Source organism: Pipistrellus kuhlii, unplaced genomic scaffold, assembly GCF_014108245.1.
Source record: "Pipistrellus kuhlii isolate mPipKuh1 unplaced genomic scaffold, mPipKuh1.p scaffold_m20_p_8, whole genome shotgun sequence".
Taxonomy (NCBI): Eukaryota; Metazoa; Chordata; class Mammalia; order Chiroptera; family Vespertilionidae; genus Pipistrellus; species Pipistrellus kuhlii.
In genome coordinates this window covers 27395492-27418663 of record NW_023425584.1, presented here as the reverse complement: position 1 = coordinate 27418663, position 23172 = coordinate 27395492, and the positions used below count along the sequence as shown (strand labels likewise).

Sequence of the window (23172 nt, the reverse complement as noted above, 5' to 3'; positions counted from 1 at the left end):
TCTTAGCAACTGCTGTTCTGGGTTAACAGTAACACAACACCTAGTTTTGGACTCAAGACTTATTTAGTTTTTATAGTAAAAACAGTTTACTATGATTAAATATTCTTAGTCTAAGATGAAATACCAGACACCAAAACTGCTTAGTATTTGAAATACACTTCAGATAAACTTTACAATATCACCTATGAATTTACAATCAAGGGCACCTTTCCAAAGAACACTACTCATTAAAACAGGAAAGACATTTGGAAGAACTGTATAGTGCCACAACTGACCATAATTAAAAGAAAACTTTTACTTTGGTGATTAGTGTCCAAGATTTAAAATTATCAAAATTATAACTATAATTCTCATAAACATTATGAAGAATATTTTAAAAATGAAAATATATTACAGAAGTGACACATTTAATACCTTTAATTTGCTTCCGCAGTTTAGTAAGCTCTGTCATCCATTTTAATACCTTTGGGTTAGCTGCAATATCACTGTAAGAAGGCTGGAAAATTAAGAAACAGAATCACTGACACTTTTGTGGTAAATAATAGTTACATTAATTTATGCCAAAGTAATATTTTATAGTTTCCACAGCAGAGATTTCACTCGATTTTTCAACTTACCTTATTTTAAGAGGATATGAAAGCTCTCACAACAGTATTTTGCAACTGGCAGGAGCCAGATTTAAATATGGATCTTCTTTCCACTTCACATTCTGATTATTAAATTAAATTTATTATATTTAAAATTATTAAACTCTTTCTCCACTTCCTACCCTTGGTACTTGTGGTTTTGGAGGGGGAACAGAAATAATATTAACGTGATTTGTCAATGTATAGTATTTACTTTAAAAATTCTATAGCCCAGCTGGCATGGCTCAGCGGTTGAACGTCGACCTATGTACCAGGAGGTCACAGTTCGATTCTCAAACAGGGCATATGCCTGGGTTGCGGGATTGAACCCCAGTGTGGGACATGCAGGAGGCAGCTGATCAATGATTCTTTCTCACCAGTGATGTTTCTATCTCTCTCTGTCCCTTTTCTGAAATCAATAAAAATATGTATTTTTTTAAAAACTCCATAAGCTGTTTTGCCAATGGAAATATCTGGCATGAAAACCAGGACACTAAGGATCTACATAATTTCAGATCTGTATGATGTCTGGGCATCTCAGATTCTCTTTCCCAGGAAGAGATGAACTAATGCTCTCCAAATACATTCTCCCAGTTCCAATAGATGTACCTCACATGAAAATATTACAAACTGCCGAAACTGGTTTGGCTCAATGGATAGAGCGTCGGCTTGGGGACTGAAAGGTCCCGGGTTTGATTCCGGTCAAGGGCATGTTGATTGCGGGCATATCCCCAGTGGGGGGTGTGCAAGAGGCAGCTGATCGATGACTCTCTCTCGTCGATGTTTCTAACTCTCTATCTCTCTCCCTTCCTCTCTGTACAAAATCAATAAAATATATTTAAAAAAAGAAAATATTACAAACTTACCTTGCTATTTCTTTCCCTTTCAAACTGTTCTTCAAATTGTCTGATTTTTTTCTGAAGTTTCCTGACTAACTGATATGGTGTTCTGTCTTCTCTTTTTTCATCTTTTGAACTAAAGGATGATCTTCGAATCCTGAATTAAAACAAGAGGCAAAAACAGTGTGTTCAAATTTTAAGTTAACACCTAATCTCTTATTGCCCTTATAAAAATGATACTATAACCAAGAAGTATATCCCTAATACTAAAAAACAGAAAAAGAAACTTATGCTGTAGTGTTCTAGGCCATAAAATTAGCTAATGTAGCATTGATTAAAACAATTTTAAATCATTCAAAAGTTGTTTGGGCAAAGGCAAAAACAAAGATACCCTGCAGCTCAGAGCTCTCTTTGTGTTCTGCAAAGGAAAGACTTTGACATTAAGAATCAATTAAAAAAAAAAAAAAAAGAATTTAATTCAAAATTTTGACAAGCTCTGTTTGCTGCTTCCCTTCCAGGTATCTGTATTTCAACTATAAATGATTAAATGAATAAATACACTGTGAGAAAATTTCTATTAGAGAACAAATCCCAAATGGTATTCCCCAATGAATCCAGAATTTAGGGATCCAAAAAATTAAGTTACAAAAATGTGCTTCATGATATATGAGAAAGCTTTGAACTTCACTGCCTGAGTTTCAAAGGACCAGGGTAAATAATAGGAATTATTTTCCTCTCATAAGTACATAAAAATCATATACCTAGCAAAAGACATTGCTTTAGATGAGGAAGTCAATGTTTCTGGATCATGTAAGAAACGCTGGCTTTGCCCAAAATCTAAACTACGGTGTGATAATACTGGAGGACAGTCCTCTTCCAGGGGGTGATGATTCATTCTTCCAGCTTGTGGAGAAAGTTGAGCTTCCCCAGACTCAGAGTCTTCCTGCCAAGACTTAAAAGCAGGAAATGGCTCTGTAAAACAAACACAAAGAACAGTGCCATGGGTCTCTTGGTTCCACATGGAAAAGAAGTCACACAACATCAGCTATATGTCTTTTAGATCAGATCATTATGCGGTGATTCATATAATATTTATGATAGTTTAAAAAAAAAAACAAGGGATACTAGTATCTTCATAAAGCCTACTATGGTTTAAAATTGCCTGAGTTTCATTTTTAAGCCTAGAGTTCTATTTTCATATAAGGAATTATACTTTAAATTTTTGAACCCAGTCACAAAGTAAGAAAGGACACTGTCAAGCTCTTTAAAATTATAGAAATGTTATTTTTCAAGTATGGTAAAGTCTTCATTTAGAAACACTCAGAAGTCCTCAGGCAGGAATTTAACTTAGCCAAATGCTGCCAGGTGAACAAACTGTCCCTCACTGTCAGTGGCTATGTGAAGAAGTGGAAGCTATTCCCCAAGCTATACAGAACACTCACCAAATGGAGTTCTCGGACTCCAAATGAATTCTAACATTTCCAAACAAGTAGCTAACTCACCTAATAGCACCTAGCCTAATATTAAACTGTGGTGGTTATTTTCTGTTACAGGATTCCGATGCATAATATATATTTTAATAATTAAACACCCAACAGTATTATCAAGACATAATTTAATAACACGTCTTTCTTAATCGCATGTATTTTATTGGTTACCCAGTGTTTTCAAATAAAACTACAATGACATTTAATATCTTTGCATATATAGGGCTTAATAACATATAAATAGAGATAAATATGCGGTCCATAAATATATTCCAAATATAAAATCAACTTTCAAGTATTACTGAAATCTGTGGGGAAGGGGAGATACTTTTCTATCTACACATTAACTTCATTTAAAACTACAATTTAAAACTTTTATGCCATGGTTATTAACAACAACAACAAGTTTTAAAGTATTTTGGGATGCAAAGATGGCTTGACAATGTCAAAAATCAAGAATGACATTTTCTTTTTCTTCACTCAATAGCTAAGGATTGCTACTTTAGTAATTTAGTTTCTAATTTTATGTATTAGCAATTTAAAGCATTACAGTTTTTTCAGGGTAATAAAAACATAATTTTGTTAGTTTTTAAAGCTAAGATCAACCTGAACACTAAAAAGATACAAAGCGTGCCTTTCCACAAGAAACCCAGCAATTAAGTGATTTTCAAAGCAACCCTTGTACCTGCTTCCCAGCATATAAGAAACTGGCAAACATTTTACAGGAAATCTCCTATTTTAAGAAAAGATAGAAATAACAGAAACCATTTTTTCTGGGTACCATTTTTAACCCAGAACTGTTTTCCAACCATATGGGGACAGCAGGAGAAGGGCTAATAAAAAAGGCAAACAAAGTGAACCATAAAAAGGCATAAAAACTAAACTATGGTGAACCATACTTACCCTCCCCATCTCTCTGCAGATGCATTGTTTTGAAATCAATGAGGGGGAAAGTGATAGGGCATGACGCTAATAAAATGGAAAAAAAATGGCAAAAAATACTAAAGTGAACACAGCACAGTCAGAACAAACCATACACATAACTAACACAAGCCAAAGATACCAAAAATATTTCCCTAAAACCAGTTAGGCATTCCATTCAAAAACTTTATCCAAAGAAATTACTAACCAAACTTTAAAAACAAACACAAACATACATTTGCATTTCAGCAAGCAAGGCAAAAGAAATCAGAGTACTGTTTAATTAAAACTCAAACATAAAACTCTTAACCAGGTACTATTTGAAGCTTTTTTTAGTATAATTGATTTAATACAAAAAATATCTATCTTTGATTGTTCTTTGATTGCTGTTTTCCACTCAAGAGTTAGCTGGAGAGAATCTAAAGGAAAAATGTTATCCACTTCCATTAAAAGCCAAGACCTTTTGAACAGCTGCTACAAATTCATACCAGTGGGTAGATATGTGCTACCTGCTTACCAGCTACATTCTGTTGACTATACATACTTGGAGCAATACAAAAAAGAAACACACACACAGGAAGAGGTGGACTTCTATCTGAAGTCACCCCACTTCTCTATTAAGAGTTACACTAGCCGGGACCGGTCTGGCTCAGTGGATAGAGCGTCGGCCTGCGGACTGAAAGGTCCCGGGTTCGATTCCGGGCAAGGGCATGTACCCTGATTGCAGGCACATCCCCAGTGGGGGGTGTGCAAGAGGCAGCTGACCGATGATTCTTTTTTCATCGATGTTTCTAACTCTCTCTCTCTCTCTTCCTCTCTGTGAAAATCAATAAAAAATATATATTAAAAAAAAAAGTTACTCTAGACAAGGTTTGTCTCTGATTCTAAGGTATCTAGGGTCTAAAATAATTCTGCCTGTTCACAAAGACATTTAGAACTAGAGGCCCGGTGCACAAATTTTTACACCAGTGTGGTCCCTCAGCCTGGCCTGTGAGATCAGGCTGAAACCAGCTCTCTGACATCCTCCAGGCCGAAACCAGCACTCTAACATCCTCCTAGGATTCCTGGATTGCAAGAAGGTACAGGCCAGGCTGAGGGACCTCACTGGTGTGTGATTGGGGCTAAGGAAGGACTCGGGATGTTGGCCAGCAGGTGAGTGATTGTGGGAGGGCTCCAGGGCATGTCTGGCCTTTCTCACTCGGCTGGACCCCAGCAGCAAGCTAACCTACTGGTTGGAGCATCTGCCCCCTGGTATCAATGCACATCATAGCGATCGGTTGAGTGGCCTTAGCATATAATTAGCATATTACACTTTGATTGGTTGAACATCCTACCAGCCAACCAAACATTTAGCATAGCCAACTGGACACTTAGCATATTAGGCTTTTATTATACAAGCAGTCCTTGGGTTATGTCAGACTCTACATATGTCATTTCGTGGTTATGTCACCATCTCCCATTTATTTGTTAAAAAAAAAAAAAGTTCCATCATTTTGACGTATGTACATGTGTGCTTTACGTTTTTATTATTTATTTACCACAAGTAAAAGTCAGGAATTGTTATCTTTCTTTTAAATTTTTTTTACTGTTTCACTTCATTACTGCTGTGTATGTGCTCCATATGAGTGACATAGGTGCTTATGAAGGTGGGTTCCGACGGCAAACATCACATTACATAGTGCTGTAGGAACTCCGACGTAACCCAAGGACCTACTGTATAGGACATCCTAACTTTACACAGAAAATCAATCTTTGTGTTGGTGGCAAAGTTGGAAGGAACAACATGGTGTGCTAATGGCCACTCTCCCAAGTACATACAGGGTTCATAAATGAGACGTTCACTCAGATATCTGAAAAATCACTGACTCCTATTCCTGGAAGTGCCAGAAGGAGAACTACATGGATTTCTCAAGGCTATAACTCAGGTAGATAACAGGGCACCTTGGGCACTGAAAATCGGGGATCAGTAGTCCATATGTTACCCCCCTTCCATAACACCAGCTGTTAAGCGGCGGATTCTGACACAGAAACAAAAAGAGGCCAGCATTAGGTTTTCTTTGGGAAATCCCCAGGTAGTAGCTGAAGCTAGACAATGTCCTATTTCTTCAGATGATGAAAAATAATTGCTCTTTTATGCTTAATACTTAAGAGGAGGACCTTCAGCATTGGATTGTAAAGGGCTGCATTCTCCATGAGGAAGAAGCCTAAGTCCCGTGTCAGAATCCCAGCCTCATCTTTCAGAGACTCCTTTCCTACTGTGGCTTGTGGGATGCTCTATTGACCATCAATCCTTTTCAGTGACTATGCCAGGATAAATAACTAAGAAAGACATTTGATTTTCACTGCCACCAGGATGCTAACATATCCCCTAACTCTGAGGAACATCTTCATAAATTCTAAACATCCTGAATAACCCAGAATATAGCAAATGAAAGACAACTTCCCTATTTGTGTATTAGTCTAAGTTAAGAAACATAATGTACCACTGGGGGGCATACAAAACATCTAAACAAAAAAATAAGAGGGGGAGTGGGAGACAGCAGTAAAAGTTGGCACAGACAATGACATGGCTGGGACTTTAAAAACTGGCTATATCTTAAAAATAAATACATAAAAACACTCCAAATAAGATCAGGTGAGTTGACTGGAGGAGGCAAAGGGATTGGTATTGGCATTGCAATTCCTCTTGTCATTGCCACTGTATGTTATTATCTAACTTGCCAAAGGTGAGATAACCAAGGGATCTTCATCCAAGTGAACAAATATGTAACTTTATTTAAGATTTTTGAGTTGTCTCACTGTCTCTTTATCAAGGAAGGTGTATGATCCAAAAGGACTCCTGGATCCAAAATTGTTGCTTGCTAGCACTCCCCACCCCAATATTTTATTTGAAAGTTTACAAATATACAGTTAAGTTTGAAGAATTTTACAATGAACACCCATATCAATTACCTAGATTCCACCATTAGCATTTGACTATATATGCTTTATAACATTTATCTACCCCATTAACCATCTTATTTTTTCATGAATGTCAAAGTAAAATGCAAATATTAGTATATATCCCCTTAAACATGCAAATCAATCATTTGAATTCCATATTTATTAACTTTTGCTTTTTTTTTTTTAATAAAAAAACAAACTCATATATAATGAAATAGAAGTACCCAGATGTCTTGTTTTTTTAATTTAAATTCAAACTTTTCTCCTTTATAAAAATTGCTGGGGCCCTAACTGGTTTGTATCCGTAGATAGAGCGTTGGCCTGTGGACTGAAAGGTCAAGGGCATGTACCTTGGTTATAGGTACATCCCCAGTTAGGGGGTGTTCAGGAGGCAGATGATCAATATTTCTCTCTCATTGATGTTTCTAACTTTCTATTCTTTCCCTTCCTCTCTGTAGAAAAATCAATAAAATATATATATTTTAAAATTGCTAGGACCTAGCTCCCGAACTTTATAACCAAACTTAACAGGGATATGGTACAGTATTTGCACAGAAATGCCCTTGAAGATTTTTTTTTAATGATCATAAAGAACAGGAAGCCATATATATATAAAACTCCCCTCTTTAATATGGCGAAATTCCCCAAGACCTCAAGATACTGGGCTTTTAAAGACTGGTCAATATTACCTAATTTAACAATTAACAAAAGCCTATTCTGAGTGATTTTATATTTTTCACTCTGTTTTAACATTTATCTTCAAAGCTAATGGATCAGATAAGATTGTCTAGCTCAGTGGTGGTCAGCAAACTCATTAGTCAACAGAGCCAAATATCAACAGTAAAACGATTGAAATTTCTTTTGAGAGCCAAATTTTTTATTTTTAAAAAATATATATTTTATTATTTTTTTACAGACAGAAAGGGAGAGGGATAAAGAGTCAGAAACATCGATGAGAGAGAAACACTGATCAGCCGCCGCCTGCACGCCCCCACTGGGTATGGGCCCGCAACTAAGGCACATGCCCTTGACCAGAATCGAATCTGGGACCCTGGTCTGCAGGCCGATGCTCTATACACTGTGCCAAACCAGTTAGTCAGAGCCAAATTTTTTAAACTTAAACTTCTTCTAATGCCACTTCTTCAAAATAGACTTGCCAGGCCGTGGTATTCTGTGGAGGAGCCACACTCAAGGGGCCAAAGAGCCGCATTTGGCTCGTGAGCTGCAGTTTGCCGACCACTGGTCTAGCTCATAAGAGATAGTTGCCCCATGATCTCATTAATGCATTTGAGTAAAACCATTCACTCATATGAAAAAGAAAACAGAAAATAAAAATCAATAAGATTGTCCAGAAAAATGCTAGTAATCTCATAACTGCTTGGAAAACTTCATTTACAAAGAACATTATCAGAAAAATAATTAGTGTGGGTAAAATTACCTTCCCATTTATCACCATCAGAAATATTCTTCAGATCTAAATGTGGAATTTGGACACATGCTGCTTCTCCTTGAACACCACTTTGATTTCCTGGCACTTCTGATTCAGTGTTGGCATTCAAATCACATATCTTGCTACAAGAGTCCTATATTTTAAAATAAAGAATACATTTCTCATCTAGGAAGCTTTTTATACTCAGCTTACAGACAACCAGCATATATCCTGTGTGATATTCATTAGTTTACTGTGCTTATACAATAAGCTCCCCATTCCCACCATCCACAATATTTTCAAATATAAATTTGCAGTTTTATATGTCTTAATGGGAAACAATGTTTGGACCCCAAATTCAGGAAAGTATTTTCATAACTAAGTTTCTTGTAACCAAAAGTGGCATATTAAGTGCTACTTTAACTGTAAAACATTTGGTCAGAGTATATTTTAAATCTCCTTGAAATCTATACAACTCAAAAGTTAAAAGCCAGATATAATAATTGGTAGCTTAAGCCTAGTCAAATTTCTAAGAAACATAAAAGAAAAAGAATTCTTACCAGAATTAAGTGCGACAATTTATCACTGTCAAATGACAAATGTTCTTTCCTAAAAATACAAATGAAGTTATTAGTCTTAAGAATAAATAGGTTACTATCACTGCATATTTCTTACCTAGATTCATGTCTTCCCCATAGAGTTAGCATTTACAATGTGACAGAAGAATGACAACTCGACACATTCCCATTCTTTGGAGCCCTATATCTGAAAATCACACACTACTGAAAAGATCCACAGAATCACTTCAGGTTAGAAAAATTAAGTAACACTCACCACCTTCCCATACAACCACACACACCCCCCAAAATTTTTTTTAAACTTAAAAGAAAAATAAGCCTGGCCAGAGTGGTTTAGATGATTGAGCGTCATTTTGTGCACCAAAGGGCTGCCATTCAGGGCACATGCCTGGACTGTGGGTTTGATCCCCAGCGGGAGCACATGTGGAAAGCAACTAACCAATCAATGTTTCTCTCTCTGTCTTCCTCTCTCTCAGCATGTCCTCTGGTGAGGATTAAAAAAAAGAAAGAAAATAAAAAATATTAGAACTAAATGTATAATACAAAAGATTTTGTAAAATAAATATTAGTTTTAACCAAACAGCTCTATATTCCCTCACTCTGAGATATATTTTTCTTTTAAAGATGATTTTTGAAAGGTATAGCTATGTCCTATTATCTTAAGTCTGATTGTGTTCTATCACAATGAAAACTTCTAAACCTCTCCTTCCTAAAAATATCATAACATTTAATAGGAAATTTTATTTCAATTCACTTCTTATTTTCCCACAAAAACCACCCCTATTTAGAACAAGTGTAACAGCAAACTATCACAAAGGACCTCTACCTAAATAACCTGTCAACAGAGCAACTAGTATCGTACTAGGTTAAAAATACAGTTACTGAGGGAAAATTCTTCTCCCCAAAGACACTGTGGCAATTTACAATGATATGCAAAGGTGCTACTTCTACCCTGCCATAACAGGGTAAGCACTCAGAAAACAGGTCTTGATCTAAATATGGCAAGTCATCTCCTCATATACCTAATTAATTACCTTATTCTTGCTGAACATGTAAACAACTAAATTCCCTGGCAAGCTCAAAAGCCTTCCTTTGCTTAGAGTGGGAACAAGTGGTAGGATAAGCTAAATTCTACCCTAACAGACTAAATTCGAGAAACATGTGTTAAACATACAGAATGTAAAATCCACCTAACCAAGAAACTCTTTGATCTAAAAACAAGTTTGCTAACCTATACACAAGTTGAAGAGGAAAGAGCTTTTTCCAAAAAGATTGAGTCCTCACTAAATGGATCCTTATTGTTCTACCAAATCCAGATGTCATCATTCTGGGGATGCCTGTCAATGCTGTTAATCTTATATCTTCAGCCCATAGCTCCAATACTCCCTGGGCTGGAAGAGGATCATTCCTGCCTCCTGAAAGGAAGCACAAGGAACTGCTGTAAGCAGGAAATCTGTGGACCTTCAGAGTATGGGGACACTCCAGAGACATGGCTCCAAAGAATTTACTTACCCTCAGAGAACAGGTTTCCTACTCACAATTAAAAAAGACAATGGCATTAAGTTTTTCCTTGCCAACAGGCTATCACCAAATTAATAATGCTATTTGGAATTTCTCAGTATTTACAATCTAGTCTGCATCTTTATTACTGATTTGTTTTCAGAATACCAATTATCTTTCCTAAGAAAATTATAATACACTTCTTAGCAACATCTTAAAGAATTACAAAAAGGGTAACAAAAACATTCTAGAAATCTTCTTTCTGTTCAAAGAGCCTCTTATGGATTATTCTGGAGACTATATATGGCTGAAATATTCACTGCCTCAAGGAATCCCCTTCCCATTACTGCTAGTAAACAAGAAGGGAAACAAGCACCAACTGCCATGAAATGGTTAAGCTAAGTGAAGTAAGTCAGATGAAAAAGACCCCCCCAAAAATATAATTCAAACAACTAACAAAACAACCTAAGATAAACTCATAGATAGATAGACAGAATCGTAGCTACCAGAAGGGAAGGAGGGTGGGGGACAGCAAATTAGGTAAAGGGGTCAAATATCAGTGGTATACAGATACTGAATTATATATTATACACCTGAATCTTATATATTAATGATGTTATCTCAATATGTTTATTTTTTTTTTTTAAAGAGACAGTCCTGGGCCCTGGCTGCTTTGGCTCAGTGAATAGAGCGTCAGCTTGTGGACTGAAAGGACCTGGGTTCGGTTCTGGTCAAGGGCACATGCCCAGGCTGCGGGCTCAATCCCCAGTGGGGGATGTGCAAGAGGCAGCCAATCAATGATTCCCTGTCATCATTAATGTTTCTATCTCTCTCTCCCTCTCCCTTCCTCCCTGAAATCAACAAAAATATATAAAAAATAAATAAAAGAGATAGTCCTGGGACATACCAAGGAGAAGAGGAACAAAAACATCCTAAATGTATTTGTTGAAGCAAATATACTACAATCTTTCAGTTAGAGATGCATAGTTACAAGACTATGATACATTGAAAGATATATTCAGAGTATCAATAAATTCCTAATTGTTCTACAAATCAACTGAGTTTTAAGTTTCTCTAAGGTGGCTGTATTCATTCCTCTGAATGTTTCCCAAGTTATAACTGTCTGAACCTATACCCATTACCATTAAAATAAGAAGCTTGGTTCTTTAGATTATCTAAAATATATGATATAAAAGAGTCATCTAAAAATTCCACCCACAAATTTAAGAACTCCAAATCTCAAAATGATTAATTCATTAGCAACAATAAGAAAAAATGCTTACCTCTCAAGACAGCCATCTTCACTATCACCATGGTCACCACATGGCTCTAACAGTATACCTACAGACTGATAAAAAAGAAAAACACCACTGTATTAATGGAGCTCACAATACTCATATATGAGAGGAAGTTTCCAATCTTAAGAGTAATAGACACAAGTTAGTCAAATGCCCCTCTTTAGCTCACTACCTTATTATGTAATAGGTACTACTACCACCATCACAATCCTTTTCCTTCCTTATAATTCTCTCCTCCAAAAAAGATGATTTTGTGGTCCCACTTGCCAACTCTGCTTCTCCTGAGTCTCAAATATAGAAGTTGGTATTTGAAATACAACTGTGAATCTCAAAAACGTAAGAACAATCCTCCATTTCCTAATAGGTTTAGTGATACCATCCCATTTCTATTACTTCCCATAATAAATATCTATCAAGTCTAACCCAAATGTCCTGTGCATTCCTACAAATTATGTAAACTTCCTAGTGTTTTTTATCACCACCTCTGAAATCAACAAAAGGTTCAAGTTTCTTAAGAAACTGACCCAATTTTGTTTAATATGAAAGACAGTCCATAGTTATCTGAAAGAGCTATTAAAAGTTATCCCTTTTCCAACTACTTATCTCTGTAAGGCTAAATTGTCTTCATACACCTCATATAAAAGAATTTATAGCAACAACCATGACACTCCTCAAAATAAAAAAATCTAAATAGCTGCTTATCATTAAGGGGGGAAAAAGTAATTTTCTTACTTATGTTACCTTGAATGAGTGTATTATTGTTTTGTTCGAGTTAAGAAACATTTTTATATTTCTGTTTTAATTTCTAATATACTAAATACTGATAAATATACCTATGTAAGTAATAGCTTTATGGGATCCTCAGTAACTTTTCGTTATTGTTGTTAATCCTTACCAGAGGATTTTTTCCCATTGATATTAGAGAATGAAAGAGGGGAGGACATCAATGGGAGAGACACATCAATTGGTTGCCTCCCACACATACCCCAACCTGGGGTGGGGATCGAACCTACAACCTAGGTACATGCCCTTAACCGGGAATCAAGCCCTCAACCCTTCCGTCCTCAGGTCAACACTCTAACCACTGAACAAAATATTCCACTGAACCAAGGATCCTCAATAACATCTATAATAATAAAAGCCTAAGCAACCATCACAACCAAATGGATTGTGTGGGGCAACTAGGCCAATAGGGGGTTAGTAAGAGGCGACCAAACGACTGAGCGGCAGGCTGGGTGGGGAAACCAGGCCAGCAGGCAGGTTAGTGAGGGGGTGACCAAACAACCAAACAGCAGGCTGGTGAGGGTGCGGGGGAGGGAGTTGGGGGCGATCAAGAAGGCAGGCAGGTGAGCAGTTATGAGCCAGTGGTCCCGGATTGTGAGAGGCATGTCCAACTGCCGGTTTAGGCCCAATCCCCTCCCCACATGCACAAATTTTGTGCACTGGGCCTCTAGTCTATATAAAACCCTAATCCTATCTAATAAAAGAGTAATATGCAAATTAACCATCATTCCAACACATAAGATGGCCATAAGGTCTAAGATGGCTGCCCCCATGTGGACACAAGATGGACACCACAAGATGGCCGGCAGGGGTTGGCAGTTGTGGGTGATCAGGCCAGCAGGGGAGGGCAGTTGGGAGGGACGAAACCTGCAGGGAAGGACAGTTAGGGGGTACAAGGCCATCAGGGGAGGGCAGTTAGGGGTCAACAGGCTGGCAGGGGAGTGCAGTTAGGGGCAATCAGGCTGGCAGGGAAGCTGTTAGGCATCAATCAGGCTAACAGGAGAGTGGTTAGGGGGTGATCGGGCTGGCAGGCAGCAGTTAGGGACAATCAGGCAGGTGAGCGGCTGGAAGCCAGCAGTCCTGGATTGTGAGAGGGATGCCAGGCAGTCAGACATCCCATGAGGGATCCCAGATTAGAGAGGGTGCAGACTGGGCTGAGGGACCACCCCCCCACATGCACAAATTTCAATATGCAAATAAACCAAATGGTGGAACAACTGAACAGGTTAGTATAACATGCACTGACCACCAGGGGGCGTGTGCAGAACAAGGTGGGCATCGGCAGCAGGAGGCAGAGCATAAAACATGGTGGGCGTCAGCCATGGCAGGATGGTGGAGCAGGTGAGCAGGGATGCCAGACCAAGGCAGGGCACCGCGCCAGTCGCTGTCATCGGGGCAAGCCTCTGATAGGGCAAGCCTAATGAAAATTCTTTGCTCCCATACACCACAGTCCTGCCTGGTGCTCTCACCTGCTGCTGGTGCTGGTCCTGATTACCCCTCAGGGCTTCTCCACCTCCCCCCTGCTCCTGAGGGGCAATTGGGGCCGGCAACCACCTCTCACACCTGCTGCCAGCGCCAGAGCCACTGCTCGCACCCACTGCCGGCGCTGGCCCCACTCATACCTACAGCCATTGCCAGAGCTGCTGCTCATACCCACTGCCAGCGCCCGGTGCTGGTCCTGATCACTCAGCACTGTCAGCAGATGTAAGCAACAGCTGCCGGCCCCAATTGCTCTGAAGGCTTCTCTTAACACCCCTTGCTCCTGAGGGGCAATCGGGAGGCCACCATGAGGGGCCGGGCAGAGACACAGAGTATGGGCCGAGACCTGCCCCTGTGCCCACTGCAGCCTTGTGGCCCAGTTTCTTTCAAGATGCACAAATTCATGCACTGGACCCCTAGTCAGTATAAATAAAAGTCTAAGCAACCAGCCAGCTGGTAGCTATGACACGCATTGACCACCAGGGGGCATACAATGCAGGAGTAGAAACCACAAGCATGGAAACATGGAACAGACTGATGAATCTCAGAGGGAAGGAAGGATGGGGGAGAGTAGGAAGAGATTAACCAAACATCTTAAATGCATACTAGAGGCCAGTGGCCTGAGCCCTCTCACAATCTGGGACCCCTCGGGGAATGTCGGAGAACCTGTTTTGGCCCCACCAGTACACTAATCCATGCACCAGACCTCTAGTGTAAGAATATAAAGAGGTCCTGAGATCCAAAGTGTGAGAAGCACTGATCTATAAACAGACTTCAGCAACCTTTGTTTTCTAAAACATGATGAAATCATTTAATTGGATCCTGACAAGACATTAAGGGTGAGTTAATTAAATTTTTGACCAAATATAGCAGGTTAATTTTTAAGTTGATAATTTTGTATGACCCTCAAATGATGTTATAAATATCCAAATGGTCCTTGGCAGAAAAAAGATTCCCTACCCCTGCTCTAGATGGCTTCTGCTATCAAAGGAATAATGAAACAATCAGAATTGTATGTTTACCACACCTAACAATTTTTTTTAAGTCTTTGCATTTCTTACCTGGTTATTTTCTTCATCATCAAATACAAAATCTTGCTGCATAACTTCATTGTCTAAATTAGTGCTGGCCACAGATTCTGAGCAGTCTCTGCTTCTTTCACCGGCATTAATAACATCATCAGCAATATTAACCCTAGAAATGAAGATTAAAAAATCAGATCAGGTCAAATGTTGAATATGTAATGCCTTTAAAATAAACAATGATCTGAAACTTTTACTTATTAAAGAAAATACACCCTTTCCATAAAAATCCACTCCCTTTATCCTGCCCAAGTTTCATTAAATGCACTGAGTTTTTGTCTCTCCATGACATGTTGTAAGGAATCTACCTTGTTTGTTATCCCTTTTGAAAATGAATGGTGCCCTTGCCAGTGTGGCTCATTTGGTAGGAGCATTGTTTCATGCACCTAAAGGTCACAGATTCAATTCCCGGCCAATGATCACATGCACAAGGAATGATATCAACCTCCTATCTCTGTAACCTATCTGTCTAGATCTCTGCTTGTTTCTCCTGGTGTGATCCTGCTACACAGAGGTCTAACTTTTTTAAAGTATTTTTCATGTAACATAGTCTGTAAAGGTAAGCTAGCTACCTTCAATACTTTATCTGATGTTCTGGGAGGAAAACCTGGCTGTGTTGGACTTAATAAACAATTTCAGAGATTTTCTATGTACATACATATATATAATACTAGAGACCCTGTGCCAAAATTCGTTCAGTCCCTAGGCCTGGCTGGCAATCAAAGCACGAGCACCTGGCATGGAAGGGCAGGTCCATCTGACCTCTGGGCCCTGGGCAGCACCTGGTCCCCACACACCTCCCTCCTCCTGAGTCCCCACACAGAGAAGCGGTGAGCATGACCGGATGCCACAGGACAGGGTTCAGTTGGTTCAGTGTGGGCCTCTAGGCCACCCAGCAGCACCGCACAGAAGCCGTGAGAGCAGTGCACTCTCTCCCATCTGGCCTCGCAGACCAGCTACTGTGTGAACCCACGGGAGGCAGTGGCGGTCCGGCTCACCCAGAAGAGGCCACGCAGGTGCAGGGCGGGCTCCTCATGGGCGCCCAACACCTGAGCACGGAGGCTTCCCCAGTGCGCAAGGCCTGGCATCCAGAGGAGAGTAGCAGGTGGAGTGAGAGCGAGCTAGGCAGACAGCCTGTATTCTCACCACACCTCCGTCCCGTCACCCCACCCCCAGGTAGCTGGCGAGAGGTTGCAGCCCCCAGCCCAGGCACTGCAGGAGGTTGGTCACTGCCACCCACTCCCCAGTTCCCTGTCCCAGCCTGGGGCCCAGCCCCGATCGGGCAATCAGGGCCTGTCAGCCTGGGGAAGGACTGGAAAGTTGCCCAGCAGGCCCCATCCGACAATTAGGGCCTGCGGGCCAGGAGAAGCTCCTGCTTTAAGCGTCTGCGCGCTAGTGGTTAGTGCGTGTCATAGCAACCAGTCATACTGTCATAACAGTCACTTAGTGTTTTATATGTACTAGTATAGACTAGTATAGATAATTTACATACAAAGTCACTTTTCACACAAACTTCCAGAAATCTCTACGATAAGACCCCATTATTTAAATAGTTTTTTAAAGATAACAAAACAACTTTATAACTCATAATAGCAGTAAAAAGTTTTTAAAAATTTCTTACTGGTTATTAGATCCTTCCCCATCACAATTAATACTTCCTGCTTCATTATTACACACCAGACTTTGCTGTTGTAAATTAAGATCATGATCTATGCTGCTCTGCAGATCAAAAAGGTGCTTTTCCACAGCTGTTCTAATTGTTCTGTCTAAAATGCTACAAAACAGAGCACATTTTAGTGAGATGCAGTCATCCTAACTACATATTTCATCACATGAACATAAATGTTAATGTGACCATTAAAACAAATTATTATGAATTTTAATGAGTAAGCAAGAGTGTAAAAAGAAATACATAGAAGGAATAAACAACATAGGATCAAATTTTAAAATGAACTTTGCCCAAATAGATATTATACAAATCAATCTTAATGTCACTACTACTACTGAGGTGGGAAGGACCAGTGTCAATAATTCATCCTCACTACTCTATAGTCACTTAAATAGACTTTTCAAAACTATGTTTATAAAGCAAAATAATTTATCTTGCTCAGTTAAATAAAAGAAAATGTAAGGGAATTGTTCCTATTTTTTATGTGAAGTCTATTTCTTTCTTTCTTTTTTTCTTTTCTTTTTTTTTTTTAAACACTGATTTGTTGTCCCACTTATTTATGCACTCACTGGCTGATTCTTATATGTTCCCTGAATGGGGATTGAACATGCAACCTTGGTATTTCAGATGATGCTCTAACCAACTGAGCTTACCTGGCTAGGGCCAAAGTCTACTTCCTCAAGAAAATAATAAAAAAGCTCTAACAGTTTTCTATCTTAGTGCCTTCTTCATTTGTTTCTACTACAGTACATAAACTACTAACTAGTTTCACTGTGTTATGTACAATCCTTCCTCTAAAGGAAGCACAATAAATACATGATTTTCATTTCTACAATTCAGCAATTTCTTTTTTAACTTTGGAATTGTCTTCTTTAAGTATAACTACTTACTCTGCAGAGGCTGGTAAGACGCTGGTGGGAGATATATGGGCACTGTAATCAAAGAAAGAAATTAGCTATAAAATTTTAAAATACTAAATGACTTCAAAATATGCTGAAAACTGCCACATTTGTACTACATTGACACAACCAGAAGAGCATGCGTTTTATGTTCATCTCTAGCAGAGTATGATAATAAAAGATCCTTAAAAACATTCTCCTTCCTGTGTGTGTGTGTGTGGGAGGAGGGGAGGGTGCCAGCTACTTCATCTGATACTCACTTGGAGAAACACTGACTTATTCCAAATCTTGAGGAAAAATTACCTACTGGCCCAATAAAAGTACCCATGTAGGATAGTATGTTGGTCTCAATACTGGTCCTATACACCTTGCCAGAAGTAATAGTATTTACTATTTCTCAGAGGATGTTCTCAAGCAACAATCAGGAAAGGCAAAACCTAGCCGTTTTTCGCTAAGTGGTTATCAAGTGTCGGCTGTCGGACTGAAAGGTTCTAAGTTTGATTCTGGTCAAGGACATGTACCTTGGTTGCAGACTCGATCCCCAGCCCCAGTTGGGGCATTTGCAGGAAGCAACCAATGTCTTTCTCATATCGATGTTTCTGTGTGTGTGTGTCTCTCCCTCTCCCTTCCAATTGTTAAAAAAAAAAAAAAATCCTCTAGTGAGGAATAATAAAAATAAATTTGTGTTTTTAAAAAGAAATATATGTAAGAGGTTGCATTTTTTTTTTAAAAGGTATCTATGTTGTAACTGAAATTTTCTTAGCAAGATTATTTTAAGTTTTCTTGTTTGATTTCATGGTTGAGTGAATCTACATCTAGAATAAAATGCTCAAAAGCTAAAGTTCTTTCAAATGAAATACTACCTTGTTGATGCTGTAACACTATTTGTTTCCAGGATGTTTTCAGTCATCCTTAATTGTACCACCTCTGGCATATCATTTGATTTTTCTGCTCCCTCTTCTGGAAGTTCTTCTATATGTTCCAGCTTTTCATCTTCCTCTTCCTCCTCAGAAAGTTCATTAACCTATATCAAAGGAAACAGAGAAGTAAAATTTCATGAAACTAGAAAAGAAAAAAGAAAAGAAAAATTTATGAAACTGCCGAAACCGGTTTGGCTCAATGGATAGAGCGTCCGCTTGGGGACAGAAAGGTCCCGGGTTCGATTCCGGTCAGGGGCATGTACCTTGGTTGCGGGCATATCCCCAGTGGGGGGTGTGCAAGAGGCAGCTGATCGATGACTCTCTCTCATTGATGCTTCTAACTCTCTATCTCTCTCCCTTCCTCTCTGTACAAAATCAATAAAATATATATTTTTTTAAAAATTTATGAAACTGTTAATTAACATTACCTAAGATGTACTATTCTAAGAAAATTTTAAACAAAACTCATTTTTTACTTCATTTCCTAGGACCAAAGATCAATGGGAAAAACCCTTTGGTTCACACACAAAAAAAGCTCTCTCTCACCCCACACTTATCTTCAAAAGTTCTTCTGATTCTCTCCTTGTCAATTTGACCTTCCACTTATCAAGAGTCTATTCTGTTCATAAGTTATTCTGAACCTGCCCAATATATATGCAGCTACTTCAACTCCACTTAAGGAAAACCCTCGTCCATACTTCCGTCTCTTCTTTCTTTGACTGCTATCATTCCCCTCTCTAGGGTCTTATGAAATGCCTGCTCTCCATACTCCAGCTTATGGAGAATGCTGCTCCCTGCCTTCCCAAATGTATACAGAAACATAATTATCACCTACATCTTCAAAGCATTCTACTGGATTCGCATTCATTTAAGGACCCCACGTCTACTGACTCCGGGCCATTTTTCAAATACACCCTATTCATCATATCCAGTTCTCTCTTCTCTCTCACTCTTCTCATACTATCGATATTACTAAAAGTATCTACTACGTTAAAGAGACTCTAACAGCCAACTAGTTGCATTAATAGGCTGAAACTCCAAAAGAAGAGAGCACGACACAAACTTCCTTCCCTCCTTCCTTCCCTCTTTTCCTCCTTCCCCTCTTTCTCTCTCTCCCACCCCCACATCTCTCTAAAAAAAACAAAAAACAAAAAGAAAACTGCCCCAGCTGGTTTGGCTCAGTGAATAGAGTTGGCCTGGGGACTGAGAAGGCCTGGGTTTAATTTCAACCAAGGGCACATGCCCAAGTTGCAGGCTCAATCCCCAGTAGGGGCATGCAGGAGGCAGCCAATCAATTATTCTCTCTCACCACTGATGTTCCTATTGCTTCCCTCTCTCCTTTCCTCTCTGAAATCAATAAAAATATATTTTAAAACTTTTTTTTAATATATTTTATTGATTCTGTACAGAGAGGAAGGGAGAGAGATAGAGAGTTAGAAACATCGATGAGAGAGAGTCATCGATTAGCTGCCTCCTGCACGCCCCCTACTGGGGATATGCCCGCAACCAAGGTACATGCCCTTGACCGGAATCAAACCTGGGACCCTTCAGTCCCCAAGCCGACGCTCTATCCACTGAGCCAAACCGGTCCCAGCAATTTTAAAACTTTTTTAATCAATAAATATATTTTAAAAATACTAATGCAATACTTGTGAGATAGATATATTTCAGTATACATTAGAAAACTGCAGAAAAGAAATATCAGAGAACTACCCTATATAATAAAAGCCTAATATGCTAAGTATCCAGTCGTCCAATCAGCCATTCAACCAATCAAAGTGTAATATGCAAATGATATGCTAATGTCGCTCAACCGCTCGTTATTATGTGCACTGACCACCAGGGAGCAGACAACCAGTCAATCAGTCGTTATGACGGGCATTGACCACCAGGGGGGCAGACACTGATGATTGGGACTGAGCGAGACAGGCTAGACACGCCCTGGAGCCCTCCCACAGTCCCTCTCCAGCTGGCCAACCTCCCAACTGACCACCATGGAGCAGATGCTCAACGCAGGAGCTGCACTCTACTTTGGTGGTTAGTGCACTCCCACAGCCAACCTTCTGCGATCCCGTGCCCCCCCCCCACTCCCAGGCAGTCCCCTGATAGGCCTCAATTACTGCCCAGGCCAAGGGACCCCACCTGTATACAAATTCATGCACCAGGCCTCTAGTACCATAATATAGAGCATAATTAAGGATACCCTGAAGACTTCATAGTCAAGATAAACATTAGGTCAAATTGGCATCATCAGTTTTTTATTGATTGGAGAGAGGAGGGAGAGAGAGAGAAACATCAATTTATTCCACATATTTATGCATTCATTCGTTCATTCTCATATATCCCTAACTGGGGGGTCAAACCCGCAACCTTAATATATTCTACTGTAGCCAAAACCGGTTTAGCTCAATGGATAAAGCGTCGGCTTGGGGACTGAAGGGTCCCGGGTTCGATTCCGGTCAAGGGCATGTACCTTGGTTGCGGGCATATCCCCAGTAGGGGGTGTGCAAGAGGCAACTGATCGATGACTCTCTCTCATCGATGTTTCTAACTCTCTATCTCTCTCCCTTCCTCTCTGAACAAAATCAATAAAATATATTAAAAAAAAAAAAAAAGATATCTGATGTCAATGTGATTCTCATTTAAAAAAAATATATATATATATATATATATATATATATATATATATTCTACTGTAATTAACTGAACTATCCAGCCATCATATCACATCAATGTTTCTCTCTCTCCCTTCCTCTCTCTCTAACATTCAACAAAAATATTCACCCTGGCTGGTGTTCTCAACAGTTAGAGCATAGGCCATGCACTGAAGGGTCACAGGTTCCACTATCTGAGTTGCAGATTTGATCCCTGTCTTGGTCAGGGCATGTGAGAGGGGGAACCAATTGATATGTTTGTCTCTCTCTCTCCCCGTCCTTACCTCCGTTTTACTCTCTCTGAAAAATCAATGAAAAAATCACTCTTGGGTGAGTTTTAACAAAAAATAATTAGTTTTTTAAAACTTTTTAAAGAGTCTTGGTTCTTTAAAAAAAATGCTTACATGAAAAAAACATGAAAAACTAAGGAAAATATAAACCCCAAAGATTAATTAAACTTATCCATAAAAGCTCACAAAAGTATAAGAACTCTTTTAAACAAAAGCTGGGCTAAAATAAAATTCCTAATTCATAAGAAAATGAGAGACATCTGTAATACTATTAACAATAAAATAAAATTTAAAAGTTAAATAAAAACAGAACAAAACAAACATCTTAATTCATATAATCAGAGCCAAGACCTATAAAAATTAATGAATATCTGTATGATTTTCAAGAGATGCTGCTTGCCCTAGCTAGTTTGGCTGAGTGGATAGAGTGTCAGCCTGCAGATTGAAGGATCCCAGGTTCGATTTCAATCAAGGGCAATGCCCCAGTTGTGGGCTTGATCCCCAGTAAGGGATATACAGGAGGCAGCTGATCAATGAGTCTCTCTTATCATTGATGTCTCTATTTCTCTCTCCCTCTCCAAAATCAATAAAATGTTGGTTTTTTAAAAAATAAATGCTTCTTTATAATCTAAGAGCAAATAAAACAACTCAAATGTTCACCATGGGTGGGAAGTTATCAACCAAAGACCTTGTATGCATAGATACATAACCCATGGACCCAGACAATAGGGTGGTGAAGAACTGGGCAGGGGCAGCCAGGGGCTGGCTGGAGGGGGTCAATGGGGGAAACAGGGGAATTATTGTACTTTCAACAGTAATTACTTTTTTAAAAATAATGATCCTATATAATAAAAAGCTAACATACAAATCGACCTAAGGGCAGAATGACCAGTCGCTATGACATGCACTGTCCACCGGGGGCAGGAGTTCAATGCAAACACTGCCCCTGGTTGTCAGTGTGCTGCAGGGGGGGGGGGGGGGGGGAGTCAGCACTGCTCAGCCAGAAGTTGGGCTCATGCTGGTGAGTGCAGCGGTGGTGGCAGGAGCATCTCCCATCTCTGCAGCAGCACTAAGGATGTCCAAGGGCTCCTGGACTGCAACAGGGCACAGGCTGGGCTGAGGGGACCCCCCCCCCCCCGCCAGTGCACAATTTCGTACACCAGGACTCTAGTAATAAATGAAAATAATGTGAGCATATAATTTATTATCTAATCCTGGATATATTAATAAAACTAAAAATAATAAAATGAAATAAACTTGAATATATTTTAAAGTGAAAAGAGAAGCTACTAATAATATTACATCAGAAAGCAGATATAAACCAGGACTATTCTGAAAAAACTGGGATGTACAGTCACCTTTGAAGTGGGCACTGGCACTATAAGTCAAATATAATATCTTATATATTCACACAATAGGAAAGTACACAGATATAAAATATATATATATGTTCTCTATATTCCAATAGAAAAGATCTCCAAGGTATACTGTTATCTATTATAGTTCAAAAAACCAAAAAACCAACAAGGTACAGAATAGTGTGTATGGTATGCTACTTTCCTGTTAAAAAAAAACAAAAAAACTGCAAAATAAAAATATTTACTTATATTTGCATGAAGAAACTCTGGAAAAATACTTTTTTTTTTTTTTTAAATGAGGGAAGGGGGTGAGTATGGGTTAGAGAAATATATTTTACTGAATATTTTACCTTTTTTTTTTTAACCAATTGGACAATTATTCATTAAAAAAAAAAAAAAAAAAAAATATATATATAT

The 23172-nt window shown here is 39.0% G+C and overlaps 1 protein-coding gene across 14 annotated transcripts in view; it reads right to left on the bottom strand.

The window, feature by feature from the left end:
- Positions 1-23172, bottom strand: part of FAM13B (family with sequence similarity 13 member B) — a 58808-nt gene that overhangs the window by 17475 nt on the left and 18161 nt on the right. For 5 of the 14 annotated variants that reach the window (XM_036423280.2, XM_036423284.2, XM_036423287.2 and 2 more), the window contains 11 exons: positions 18397-18557; positions 17525-17566; positions 16587-16739; positions 14945-15077; positions 11607-11671; positions 8806-8854; positions 8255-8399; positions 3856-3921; positions 2227-2437; positions 1493-1622; positions 415-496 (listed from right to left, as the gene is read on the bottom strand). In XM_036423280.2, coding sequence (XP_036279173.1) covers positions 415-496; positions 1493-1622; positions 2227-2437; positions 3856-3921; positions 8255-8399; positions 8806-8854; positions 11607-11671; positions 14945-15077; positions 16587-16739; positions 17525-17566; positions 18397-18557 — 1237 coding nt within the window. The remainder of the gene's footprint in view (positions 1-414; positions 497-1492; positions 1623-2226; positions 2438-3855; positions 3922-8254; positions 8400-8805; positions 8855-11606; positions 11672-14944; positions 15078-16586; positions 16740-17524; positions 17567-18396; positions 18558-23172) is intronic. The other 9 variants (XM_036423283.2, XM_036423285.2, XM_036423290.2 and 6 more) reach the window with 6 other exon arrangements.